Source organism: Channa argus, chromosome 3 (assembly GCF_033026475.1).
Source record: "Channa argus isolate prfri chromosome 3, Channa argus male v1.0, whole genome shotgun sequence".
Lineage (NCBI taxonomy): Eukaryota > Metazoa > Chordata > Actinopteri > Anabantiformes > Channidae > Channa > Channa argus.
Window position 1 is genome coordinate 18,897,821 of NC_090199.1, and position 13,861 is coordinate 18,911,681.

Here is a 13,861-nt window from a genome sequence, read left to right on the forward strand (position 1 = left end):
GTGTGTGTGCGCATACTAACCTTGGATAGAAATGAGAACTTGTAGCAGACTAGATTTGCTGGTCCATCTCTCAGTGCCCTGTGGATATTGTTGACACAAATAAGCACAAGAAAAAAAGAAAATAGTTGACTGACATACACGGTTTTCTCTTTCCTATAGATTTGTTTAGCTGTTTGCAAATGTGACAGCTTTTGAAAATCGCACTCTAACTAAAGTTTCTACCATTTCAACCCGTGTTAATCAAGTTACTTACACATGATTGAAGTGATAACATGTTAATCACCTGTACAGACTACAAACTTTGTATGAGATTTGTATGGTCAAAATGAAATTGTTATATGCAATAATGTTAACCTAAACAGAAAAAAGATGCATCTTGGGGGATTGTTTCTGCAAACTTATATCAACAACATATTTACCTGGATATTTATAGCCCTATACATATGGAACCAACTCACCTTGCCAATCCAGGTGCCCAGCAGACTGACGCACACCTTGCCGTTGTCGTAGAGGTTGGGATTGAGGCGGCCACTGCACTGCGACAGGTAGCGAAACAGCGGAGGCACAGCTGGGTAGATGTTGGGCAGCTGGATGTCAAACAAGAACAGACCGTCCTCGTAGGGCGTACGAGTCGGTCCTTTGATCAGAGCAGAGAACAGGTCCTGTATTAGAGGAAAGAAAAAACTTTAACACATATCACAAATGGTGCCATAAAGAAAGAAAGATGCAATTCAGACATTAAATGTTATATGTTATCCTAATCTTTCTTCTTCTGTTTTCCTTGTTCTGTATTTTTTTTGGCACTAAACTACTTCGGCCTACTTTCAGCTACAAACACTGTTCAGTGACGTCTGAAACTCCCATTGGAGCCCATTATAATGGAGGTCCAGAAATTCTCCTCAAGTTGCAAATGGAGACTGTTTTTAAATGGTAAATGGTCTGCACTTATATAGCGCTTTTCTACCTGTTGGCACTCAAAGTGCTTTACACTGCTTCTTATTCACCCATTCACACTCACAATCACACACACACACACACACACACACACACACACACACACACACACACACACACTCATACACTGACGGGGGAGCTGCTATGCAGCTGGCCAACACTCACCAGGACCAACTAAGTTGGGGTTCAGTGTCTTGCTCAAGGACACTTTGACATGTGACTGGAAGAGTTCGATTGAACCAACAACTGTGAGATTGGTGGACAACTGCTCTACCTTCCTGCGCCACAGTCGCCCCAAAATAATTTTATTGAGTATGTTCAAGTAAAGTAAATTCTAAAAAGTTGGGAATAAAAATATAAATGTAAATAAAAACAGAATACAGTAATTTGCCAATCTCATCAACCCATATTTTATTCACAATAGAACATAAATCAGGAGATTGTGTTGCTACCATCAAATGCAAAATGAGATATTTTTACATGAAATGGTCAAATTCTACCAAAAAGATCTAATCTACCAAAAGACTGTAAGTGAGTGTGTATAAGTACGCACATACATCTCTGTGCATGAGTAATAGCTTTATATAATTTTTAATTAATAATAAATTAATTTTTATTATCTTCTGCAAATATAAAAATCAGTTTTAAAGTAGGTGATATACAACCACACCTTCCTAATTAAATGTAATTGTACAATCTCAAAATCATGAGCCTTGTCATTAAGCAAACAAATACACAGCAAACTGATATGCTAAAAAATGTGTCACTGATTGTAAACACTGGTCTCTTATGTTCCTGCTTCACCCATGCTTCCAAATTAATTAAAGGCACAGAGGAGATATGTGCTACACATTACTCTGATATTTATGACAAGAAAACCTACCATGCGATCTTCAAATGTTTTGACCATGATGCCATCAGGCAGTGATGTTGCTAGCAGAGCCATTTCCTTCCTCACTGTGCTGAAAAACTTCTTTGCCTCAGCTGGCTGAAACTCCATTTTCTTAAAAGAGTGGGTGTCTTCGGAAAAAAAGGAAGAAAAAAATTATGAAATGTGGAGCCGTCTGTTGAAATTCCCAAAACGTGACTTTGAGGACACAAACTACAATGAGTTCTCTCTAATGACACTTGGTTTAGTTTTGTCTTTGCCCTATAACAAGCAAAAAAAAAGAAAAAAGAAAAAAAAAAAGAAGAATAGCAGGAGAAGGAGAAGAAAACATTGAAAAGTGCATAGTTTCCATTTCTCACCTGGTGCCCACTCCAGCACTGAGAAGACCTCTCCCCTGGCACTGGTAAAGGTGACACCAGGCTTCCCTCCACGCTGTTGGCACAGTACTGGTGTGTCACTCAGAAACTCACTGGGCCACTCTTGTACACCGACTGGTGTCTGTGGCTCCTGTTGGGGCTTTTCCTCCCCACTTCTCTCTGCCTGAATAGAGACACAGTAGATTGTTAAGTTTTGACTGCTCTGACAAATCTGTGAAAAATACAAATAATAAAATAAAAAAGGATTAGAAAGGAGTTTATTTAAAAAAAATGGAAGTTGATTAATGTAACACCTACCTCTATCCCTGCTCCTCCACTCCCTCCTGCTTCCACCACAGCCTCCATCTTCTCCTCCTCCACAATGGCCACATTATCCAGGGTCTTCCTAAGGTTCTCCTGCAGCTTCCTGATGTCATCCAAGAAGCGTTTCTCCTTGGTCGGTTTCTCAGGGGCCGTGGAAGACAATGAACTCGCTACATTAGTTGTGGAAGTGGGTTCAGCAGAGGTCGGGGAGGTTGGTGAGCCACCGGCCCACAGCTGCTCCACAGTCATGTTCTTCAGGCTCTCCAGTATCTTCAAGGCCTCTTTTAACTCCCTGAAACTCAGGGAGGCACCATCTTTACTGGGCTTCTCTGCTCCATTAACTGCTCCTGCTGGAGTGGGTCCTACACAGGCAGAATAGTTAAATGAGTGTGAATATAACTATTGACAGAGATATTGAATAAATGAATGTTTTCTGTGATGTGAAAACATCGGCTGATGTCTGAACCTTACAAAAATGCTAGCTTTTTAAATATACTTTTTTTTAAAAAGTAGCTCTATTTCAGTCACTGTCAAAGAATCAAATGCAATAATGGGACCTGTCTGTGAGCTCAAGGGGATTTTTCCCATTTTAAGATTAAAAACTACTGTAAGTCATAAATTTAAAATCATTTTAAATAAGGTCTAAGTAACTCCCCAAAACTAAACTGCTTTTTTCTGCAGTGCATTCAAAAAATGTGATGTTCTAATGAATATTTACAGCAGCAGTGAGTCTATTTTTATTTATTTTGTTAGTTTTCTCTGGGGAGCCTGGTGACTCAGTGGTAGAGCATCATATTGGTTGGGATGCAAAAGTCTGCGGGTTCGAATCCCACCCCACCAGGTGTGGCCCCGCCCATCCACCAAGCACCATCTTTGTTCCGGTCCCGAGACCGGATAAAATAGGAGGGTTGCGGCAGGAGGGGCATCCAGCATATAAAAACACATGCCAAATCAACATGCGGAACACGTTCTGCTGCAGCGACCCCTGAAGGGACAAGCCGAAAGCCGCTGATCTGACAGTTTTTAAGTGGTCTTTGTTCTGTAAAACTCCCTTTTCCCCCAGAGTAATTTTACACTGCCAATAAAAAGTATTTAGCCTCTCATGGAAGTTTTTACCTTTATATTATTAAAACACTCATGGTTGCTCAGGTTAATTTGGCTTTTGTTTTTGTAAAAACAAAACAACAAAGCATTGAAATGTGAAAAGAAAATAAACAAATTGCATTTAGACCCACCTCTTTTAAAATACCCCAAAAAGTCAAATATTCAGGTCCAGTATTATCCTTATGCTTCCCTATCATTTTTATTGCATTCTCTTATATTTATATAATTTTATACATTGTTTGTGCTGCATGCAATTAGGCATACTGTAGAATACATCAAGTATACTTTTTCACTTGTAATAAAATCTGCAGTAAAACAGCCTTGCTCTCAAAACTCTGTCACTGACTACATAGTGGGACATGGGGACCAATGGTCCCATGAGTGGCAACACAAGGTTAAAGGAGAATGATATATACTTTACACTGTGGAGCTGTTCTATATAGAAAAAATAAAGCGATATCAAGTTAGTTATAGGGAGACACTGGCGACAATATTTGATCTATGTGGTCCGTTTACCTGTGCCTGCAACAGTAGTTAGAATAGGTTAGCTGCTAAAAAATGGGCTAAAAAGATATTTAAATTTTTTGATGAAGATGGAAATTTTGAAGAAGAAGAAAAGGGACTCTACCTGGATAAATTAAATTGCAATAACATGCAACAATATATGGAAAACCTAATAATGATAAATATGTAAAAGGTTTTACAGTGGCTCTGTGCCAGATCTGCTAATTAAAGCACAGTCATACTCACAAAAGGTACTGTAAAACGCATCACTCCTTTACTGACCTACTGTGGCAGCTCTATTTAGAATCATGACAGAACCAGAACCCAGGATCCAATGACAGAACCTGCTTCCCCTCACTACAGTTAGTGTGACATCAACTACAATACACATGCTCTATATCCCATTATTGTCCCAAATGAACAATTAAATAAAAATCAGAGACAAGCTCCCCACCTCCTCCAGGAGCAGGACTGGCCACAGCCAGAGAGGTTTCTCCCTCCTCCCCTGGGACAGCCTTAGTGGGACTAGGCACTCCAGCTTTGCTGCCGTCCTGTGGGGGGATGATAAACGCTGCAGAACTGGTGGGCGTGGGAGTTGGAGTCGCTGTGTCTGTGGCGTCTGCATTGTTGACGTGGCTGTCATCCTCTGTGGTGAGACCATTATCGGTCTCCCAACTGTCGCTTTCGTCTTCCCACTCCTCGGTGGACAGGACACTACTGGTCTCCTCTACGGAGTCGTAGTCCGTCTCCTCAATCTCAGACTCCACATTGTAGAGGTGCTAAATGTCATTGTTATCAGATTATCAGCAACACACATCTCACTTACATCACAAGTGATGTTCAGTTTTATAAAATGTTTACCTGTGGCAGGACGATTGTCTTGGAATTGTCAGCCCACACTACTTCCACTTTACTGCTCACATCCACCCTGGACACCTGCCCAACTGATGTCTGCATGAAGGTGGATGTAGAGATACAACCATTGTTTACCTAAAATATCATAATACATTTACAAGGACAGCTGTATTATGTAGAAAATAAAGCCCTCTGAGGCACATTTGGGATTTTGTGCCACATAAATAAAGGAAACGAAAAAAGCCTCTGTTGCACACACTGAAGACAGCACTGTTTGCTACATAATGTGGCACTATTGTAGGAAAGGAACACTACATTTGATGTTCATGAAGCCTAAAAAATGTTTAAATGCAGAACAGTCTGTAACTATTGAGAATAAATGACATTTGGCTAGTGGTAATAAAGTAGAAATAGCTCACTGAGTGTCCTATATAGAGGTTTCTTTTGGGTCACATGAATGCGTTTTTCTGCCAATCTGTTTGTCAAACAAAATATTAAACAGCCAGTTGCTAGTTATTAGGAACATCTAGCGAGAGGAAATGCAGTCTAACACACCAGTATGAACGGTACGAAATGCTACAGTAAATAAGGTGACGATGTTCAAAAACTGTAATAGGTGTTGAACTGTGTAATCTGTTTGGAGGATTATTCTGTGGTTTTGCATTTCATTAATGTATTACAGTACACTGAGCAGTATTTCTGATAGTTTACCTTGCAAGGACAATAAAGAGGGCAGACACAGACGAGTGAAAGAATGTTTTCACTGCTCTCACCTCATTTTCACAGTCATTCTGTCCATTCTCGGAGTTCCATATTCTGATGACAATGTCTGTGGTACGGAAGTGAAAATCTGGGTGGTCTGCTATGTCATACACACTGACATCCTCTTCCATGCCAATAACCTGGATTAAAATAAATAAATAAAAATAAAGGGTACTTTATGTACTGAAAAACAGCCAGTTATCAAGAAATAACACAACCTGTTAACAGTATATGAATAAATTTATTGATTTTTGTATGGTTACCCTATACTATTTTTTTAAGCAAAATTCACCAGGGCTTGACATTAACTTTTGAACTATTCCTCTCTATATCAGAGCATTATAGAGGCGAATGTGAGGTCATCTGTCTTGGCCGAAATTGGGTCTTGCAAAAGTACAATTAGCTGAAGCCGACCAATACATGTTCATCAGAATGGCTGAAAAATAAACAAATCAATGTTTGGGAATGGCGTAGAAAGCTGTGGATAAGCGAATGCCCAAAACCCTAAACAAACTAGAGCAATGTCGTGAAGAAGAATTGGCCAAAATTCCTCCACAACAATGTGAGAGACTGATAAAGCCATACAGGAAACAATTTCCAAGTTATCGCTACTAAAGGCGGATGTACAAACTATTCTACCAATACTAATCATTCATATCATTTATGATCAGATGATTTATTTTATGTTTTTATACAACAAAACAGAATTAAAGAGAAGGTACTAACTTTTGCACGACTGTACTTTAAAACTGGATAGAGATTTTTGGAATAGAAAATCCTAACCACAAGGTTGCTCGCCGTCCCTAAGCTACCTGAACAACTCGCCTTGTCCTTTAAAGTTTAATTGATAAAAATATGATTTCGCCATAGGCAAGATCATTTTTGAACCACACAGACTTTGAAGACTAACGCATTAGCAGACACATTCATTTGCATTATTTGAATCATTTCACTATTACAAGAAATCTTTGTTATCTTCAGATCACAAGAATTATTATGAGAAACAAAAAATTGATTTCCAAGATATTGAATTCAATATTCAACCCCCCAAAGTGGCTAGTGGGATTGATTCTCACTGCTAAAATACACCGACACTTGTCAATGTCAAGCCTGGGTTATTACACTGTTGTTTATCTGACAGACCTCCACGTCGTCACCAGTGGAGTTGAGTTTGATCCACTTAACAACACACGTTCTGCCCTTGTGATCACCAGACTGCACCACACCATACACTCCAGGGTCCTGTAGGGCTTGGGCTTAAGTGAGCACAAACACACAAATGGAATGTTTAGACAGCAAAACAAAGTAAACAAAACATCAGTCTTTCAGTAAAAGATCATTTCAGCGAGACACATATGCAAATGACCTACAGTAGATGTGTACTGGGGTACTAGGTGGCAGAGTAGCTTAAATAGTGCAAGTCCTGTTGCTTACGTCGTTTGTCTAGCACAAAATCCCCGGGACAAAACTCGTGGCTATCGAGGTGCTGGATGGGAATTAGATTGTTTGATCGGATCCCCTTTTCCACCCGCCCATCCTTCCACATCACGTCAGCAGTGGTTTTCGTGGATACAATTTCCACAGCCACCCTGCACATAACAAGGGAGGAAGAAAATAAAAACTCAATGCTCACATTTCCGCATTGCTGTAGCAACAAAGTTTGTTCAGTTTGATTTTTGGTCTTTTTTAATAAACAAATGAGTTTACGGGTGCTAAGTGTTAACTAATTAAAACCGCTCCATTGCCTTCTGTTATACTGAGGACAGCAGATGAATGCTACTATGTCTGCTCTAATCTATTCAGTTTTCTTATCTACCTTACCATGTATTCTCACTCAGCCTCTGCTTTCATCTCAATATTTCTAACAAATCTTAAAACTAGTCTTAAAAACAGTTGGACAATTTCATTTACACAATCACTAAATGACACATAAAATCTGCAGTGCTGTGCTGTGTTGGTAGTTGGTAGAAAGAGTAGGTGAAAACTGTCTAGTAAGCTGCATCTGTGTGTGACATTGTGAGGTTTTACAGTACAAAATTGTACTGTAGATCCGGTAAATGTCAAAACATGTGTCTTAAAATAAATAAATAAATAAAAATACTGAATCAATCATTGAATGAACTAAAGAAACATTTTTGTATCCCCCGCTTTTCACACACAAACACACACACACACACCTGTCTCCAGGTTTGAACTCGCGGGAAAACTTTGTCCTTTTCTTCTTGTGCTTCCTCTTCAGGTTGCGGATTGAGAGTGGAATGCTCTTCTTACGGTTTGTTCCCAGGCCACCGCTCTGAGAGGAGGCCGTGGAGCTTGCAGACGATGTCAGAGAGCTGCAGGTAAGTTAGAATCAGAGTTTAATTCTACACACAATCATGACAGGCTTACAGAGGTTTCTTCATGTAAGAGATTATGGACTCAAAATTCTATAATATTGTAGTTTTTTTACAAATAATATTTTTTATTATGCATTGCTGAGTTATTTTCTAGTTTTCTAAAAGTTCAGACTTACTAAATTACCAATGAAAGACTTTAGATTTTAGGTAATTATGTATTTGTAATTTACCCTGCTAAGTGGTTAAAATCTAAAGTCTCAGACTTTCTTTCCCAATGCAAAGTAGTAACAATCTCACTACTTTTTACAGATCTAAAGTGCTGTGCACTAAGACAGGCAGCACAGTAGATTTAGCCATATACAAATTAGAAACTTCAACATGGCACCTCAAACATTTCAAATATTACAGATTCAAATCACCAGCCCTCAAAACCCAGAACATATAATCTTACCAAATAAAGTTCCAGTTGCAGCAATATTGCATCAGATCACATTTTACTTTACAAAGGCTCAATTAATTGTGTCTGTGGCCTTTTACGTTTTAGTGGCTGACACTGGGTGCTTATCGGGTGCCACACACACACTTCAACACACTCACAGGTGAAAGAGAAAAAAAAATAAGCATCCAATACCAACAGACCTGGTGTCATCAGTGTCTTCTGCAGCCTCATCATCAGCGTCCTGCCCTCCGTGTTCAGCCGAGGAGTCATTGGTGATCTGGGAGTCTGGGGGGGTCTGAATGGACACCACAGGGCCATTGTTGTTGGGATGTGACATATCTGTGTGCTCTGATTTTTGTTCGCCTAGTGACAAGAGAGGATGCATTAAATTTTCATTTATGCCATAGATGGATAATTGTAAAAAAATACAACATGAATTTTACTTTTATACTATATATACTAAATACTATACATAAATACTATAAATATATATAATATATAAATACTAAATTGTGCAGTAAAAACAAGATTACAGTGATGTATCAGTAAAAATATTAGTTTTTATTTTGCTATGGCTTAACAGAAAGAAAGCCAATTTTCCTGCAAATTATATTCCTCACTTAAAGGATCTGCAATTGCAAAGGATGCCCAATTTACAGTTAGTCCGAGTTAGTCTGTTTCTGTCTCACATGTACTTTAAATCCTTCTGAGTCTGATTTGAAAAATATAGTTAGTTCATATCTGCTTTAGGGCCAATGCAAGGAAAACATAATGCTCATTTTTCTGACAATGGTTAAATATGACGCAGTGAGGGCTCATTATACACATGCTGTTTTACACCATCAAGCTTTAATTGCCCAACAGAAACTTGATGAATATTGTATCTCACAATGATTTAATAATTTGGTTAATAAATAGGTACTACAAAATATAAAATATAGATTACAAAAATAAAACAAATATAACAAAAAGCTAAATGTCAATATAATATTGCTACCACCTATAAACGCAGCCATATTTACAGCAAGAATAAATAGAAGTTGTGATTTGAAAAGTAAGTAACTGAAATGATGTGAATGGAGGAGCCATGTATGTCTAATACATTTTAATTGTTAGAAAATGCTATTACCAATGACTACTCAATCTTTGCATTATTTTATCCTAAATTTGGCTGCTGTAGGACAGGTGTATTAATTACTTACATTATTTATGTCAAAAGCATTGTCAAAACATATTGCCAGAATTTTTGATCATTAATTTCATGTTTCCTGGCAGCTTGGTGTTCTTGGTATTCAGCTTGGTATTAAAAAAAAAAAAAAAAAAACTCTGTATCTGTATTTAAAAAAGGGATAATATATTCCCATGCGATTTTGTTTGGTTCTTGCATAGGAATACTTTTAGCTGATTGAAATTCAACAGTAGATTCTTGCTGAACCATGATAGAGGCAACAAAGACAACAACAATGTTAGTGTGTGTGTACTGTATGTTTTCTGTATACTGTGTTTCCCTATAGATTGTTATTTGGTACCTTGAGTGTCAGCGCTGTCTGTCTTCTTCCCCAAGTCCTTTTTGAAAATCCTTTTCAACTGCAGGAAACACAAACAGACTAAGAAATTTGGTGATGACACACAAAAAAAAAATAAGCTACAGGATTTTTAAAATCAAAGGGTAAGACAACCATTTGAGGACAATTTACATCCACGATTTTCCTGAAATAGATCCACCACTGTATCTCACATTCATTAATCTCTTGTGCAAAGCCAGTGATTCAAAGTTCTAATGTTATGCTGAGGGGGTAATGACCTACATTTTTTCAGCAGATAATTTCCTCTTTTATAGCACAATTAAATCCACAGTAAACTTTGATGAACATTAATAATTAAACATTTTATCTACACCTTTCTGGCCACAGGGTCTTCAGGCAGGACAGGTGCACCTTCAGGTCCTTCACAGGTGATGCGTGTGGCATCCCCCTTTGCAGGAAAGATGTAGAGGGCCCTCTCTCCCAGCTGCCTCTGAGTGTGGTCATAGTAGCCCAAACGCCTCACCCTAAATCAAACCAGGAGAGCAACATCTTAAAATGCTAAAGCAGTAGACCAATAATACAATTTATTAACTTACAAACAAAGGTAACAACAAGAGCATACAACTGTATGAGGACATGTAGATTAAGTTTTCATCTGATCTGACCTGCTCAGATTTTCCTGTGTGATGGTGGAAGGAGGTGGATAGACACTGTCGGACCCTTTGGGGGAGTAGCTCTTTGTGATCCAAGTCACCTTCAGTTCTACCACCTTTACCTAAAGAAAAGTACAGATAGATAATGGAAAGGAAAACCATTTTTTCCCCCCATGTACATAACACCAGGACAGGACAAAAGGAAAAAAAAAAGAGAAAAGCTTTTTACACATTACAGTCTACTAAAAACATACAAATACTTTTATTAGCACTGACAGAATTTGCCGATTATACTGTGCTTCCCACTGCTAACACACACGGGAAGAAACTGGAGAGAAGTCACTGTGACCTACAATATGTGTCACTGCAGAGTTTCAGGTAATAACGTCACCATTACTCATAATGACACATATCTACTAAAGGGCTGGAAGTGATAACTGAAATAGGCCAGATGCCCTGAAATTGCTTGGCTTCTCTCTCACACAACAAAGCACGATGCTGTGAAAAGACAACAGGTGACTAGACTGATATATGGAAAAGAAAGGACTCATTATCAGCTCACCTCTTCTACAACCACTCTGAACTTGCACTTCCTGCTGAGAACAGGTTTGACCCCTGACAGCCACTGTACATTAGAGAAGACTTTAGCAGGACCAATCAGGACCTGCCCTGGGTAGAAACCATACGCTTCATCAAAGAACAGACCCTGAAAAACAACAGTGACATTGGTATAACATGACAACGAAGTGAGAGCTAGCACATTCATTATTTAAATTAAAACGGTCAGCTGACATAGCATTTTATCCAACTTTAAAACGTTCTTTTCATTCACCCGCCAGGAGATAGTTAATAAATATTTGTTAAAAGTCAATGAAGCATTTTACATTTCCTGCACATTCATGTAAGATGGAAGAAAAGTTAAGTCCAACTGATGTGATTTACTTCCCTGAACTATTTTTAATAGTTTTCAGCACCGCAGAGTTCAATGAAAATGCATTATCCCCGAGGGAGAATGTGGTGAATGAACTTTTGTGCTGTAAAACAATGTAGTCTAGATATTGAGAAGAAATACTGTTTTGTTACATAAATTTTTCTTTTTAGAGCAAAATATTTCTGTTCTTTTGGAAACTAATCAAAAATAAATCTAGTCAATATCACTCAAATTGTAATTTAGTCTATAAATATTACAAATTAAATGTATCTGTGATCTGAATCCTAACAACTAGCTGTTTACTGGATGTTCAACCTACAGGAGCAGGGAACTTAAAAAAGCAAATATATGTGAAGCGATAAGTCAGGGTTTGCAGCTACATACCGAATCACTGACATGTGGACAGACATCGTACAGCTTTGCACCATCCTCCACGCTCATGGAGCACCTGGAGGGAGGAAGAGAGAGGCGAATGATTGATTTTCCCTGGATTTGGCAACGAAGAATGTGTGCCAGCATGCAGAAAGTCTGGTCATTGTCAAGTTCTGTGAAATTACAAACTGTACACACCCACACATACACACAGTTTACCTGGCCCCGTTGGAAAGCTTGAGGATGATGTGATTAGTCAGGTCGTACACTTTCCCCAGCCAGAAGTCGTAGGCAATGTAATCACCATACATGAAAGACTAAAGAAGACAATTGCAACAAGGTTAACATTTTAACTTAGACATAGTAATTACAAAAGGGTATAGTACTGTGCCCTTTCATAATTATTACTCTCCAATAAAATTATCCAATAGTTTTATTTTTGTCCTAGTTAGATATTCTCTGGGAACTTCATTTCACCAGAAAATTCACTTCGTAATTACTTGATATTTGCACAAATCTAAAATGAAGCATTACTCTAAGTGTATATGAAAATCCCACTAATATGCCTTCCAGATGCAAAGTTAAATATCAATATCCTACCCAGATGTGCTGCAGGTCTTTGCTGTTAACTGGATACAGGACACAGTTTGTTCCCACCAGTTTCACTGCACACTCGATGTCAATGTTGGTCACAATACCGCACTGGTTGTCCTGTAATGCAGCACATGCAGATTAGTGCGCACGCTGTCACATTATCTACATCACAGCATCCCGTTTGTCATTAGAAACATTAGGGTATTGTACACTTTAATTTCTCTAGTAGCAGTACCATGAATTTCAACCAAACAAAGATTTTATCAAAGCTTAATGTATTGATTTTCACACTGCAATAACATGAAAATGTCTTCTTTTGGTCCTTTTTAAGTTTCAGGCTGCATATTCCCATCACGTCTGATGCAGAAAAATGAAAGAGCGGTGAACGGTGACTTGACTGACAGAGAGAGAACTAAAGAGAGGTTATATGAAAGAGGGGGAGACAAAGAAAAAGATGCAGTCTCCACTTACGTTTGAATTGTTCCGTCGTACAATGTCTCTGATGACAATAGATCGATCTTCAAGTTTAAGCTGTGAATGAGATAACACAAAGTTAGAAAATGGCAGCTGACACACCTGGGTGACCTCATCTTTTAGTCATCTTACACCAGCAGAAACTGGATCACCATTTTCCTATAAGTCTTACAGCAAAGAAGCGACCCTGTGATGACCCATTCACACTTAGACCATGACAATACAACTGATATGATTTGTCATACACGTATTGTATTCCTGATCACAGTGACATGCACAATCAGCAGAGCTCCAATGCCCTGAGAGCAAAAAGAATAAGACTTTAAATAGAGACAATTCACTGAGCTGGCCAGCATAAGCTTTTAGTATGAGCAGCGTGCTGAACACTGGAGGTGTCAGCAAACACATTTTAACTATCAATTATTAATCAATGTGGACATACAAATAAGATCTGGTAAAACAATATAATTGACAACTAGACAACAGTGACGTTGATAGATAGATGCAAATAAAATTACGTATCGACCAAACCCTACAAGCCCAGAAAGAGACTAGAGGCACAAAACAGAAGCTAAACTTGGCACAAGCTCAGCTTCCACAGGGAACCCTTGTCAATGTGAGCTAAATTTTGCTGCGTCACATTTTGACTGTTAGCAAGCATTTAGACAGGAAACAACCAAAATAATACAACCAGTAATTCAAATAATAAGCCTATGAAATACTGTACTATTAAGCAGGTTAAAAAAAATAGACAGTAGCATCAGAGTATAAAAACCTTGTTATGTTAC

The 13,861-nt window shown here is 38.4% G+C and overlaps 1 protein-coding gene across 4 annotated transcripts in view; it reads right to left on the reverse strand.

Annotated features, from left to right (window-relative positions):
- ube2o (ubiquitin-conjugating enzyme E2O) overlaps nucleotides 1-13,861 on the reverse strand; it is a 32,214-nt gene that overhangs the window by 4,221 nt on the left and 14,132 nt on the right. For 3 of the 4 annotated variants that reach the window (XM_067497587.1, XM_067497590.1, XM_067497589.1), the window contains 20 exons: nucleotides 13,071-13,130; nucleotides 12,606-12,716; nucleotides 12,225-12,322; nucleotides 12,018-12,081; nucleotides 11,265-11,408; nucleotides 10,715-10,824; nucleotides 10,423-10,573; nucleotides 10,053-10,110; nucleotides 8,724-8,886; nucleotides 7,926-8,081; nucleotides 7,183-7,337; nucleotides 6,892-7,004; nucleotides 5,760-5,888; nucleotides 4,993-5,121; nucleotides 4,586-4,910; nucleotides 2,518-2,885; nucleotides 2,203-2,383; nucleotides 1,838-1,974; nucleotides 459-662; nucleotides 21-78 (listed from right to left, as the gene is read on the reverse strand). In XM_067497587.1, coding sequence (XP_067353688.1) covers nucleotides 21-78; nucleotides 459-662; nucleotides 1,838-1,974; nucleotides 2,203-2,383; nucleotides 2,518-2,885; nucleotides 4,586-4,910; nucleotides 4,993-5,121; nucleotides 5,760-5,888; nucleotides 6,892-7,004; nucleotides 7,183-7,337; nucleotides 7,926-8,081; nucleotides 8,724-8,886; nucleotides 10,053-10,110; nucleotides 10,423-10,573; nucleotides 10,715-10,824; nucleotides 11,265-11,408; nucleotides 12,018-12,081; nucleotides 12,225-12,322; nucleotides 12,606-12,716; nucleotides 13,071-13,130 — 2,914 coding nt within the window. The remainder of the gene's footprint in view (nucleotides 1-20; nucleotides 79-458; nucleotides 663-1,837; nucleotides 1,975-2,202; nucleotides 2,384-2,517; nucleotides 2,886-4,585; nucleotides 4,911-4,992; nucleotides 5,122-5,759; nucleotides 5,889-6,891; nucleotides 7,005-7,182; nucleotides 7,338-7,925; nucleotides 8,082-8,723; nucleotides 8,887-10,052; nucleotides 10,111-10,422; nucleotides 10,574-10,714; nucleotides 10,825-11,264; nucleotides 11,409-12,017; nucleotides 12,082-12,224; nucleotides 12,323-12,605; nucleotides 12,717-13,070; nucleotides 13,131-13,861) is intronic. The other variant, XM_067497588.1, reaches the window with a different exon arrangement.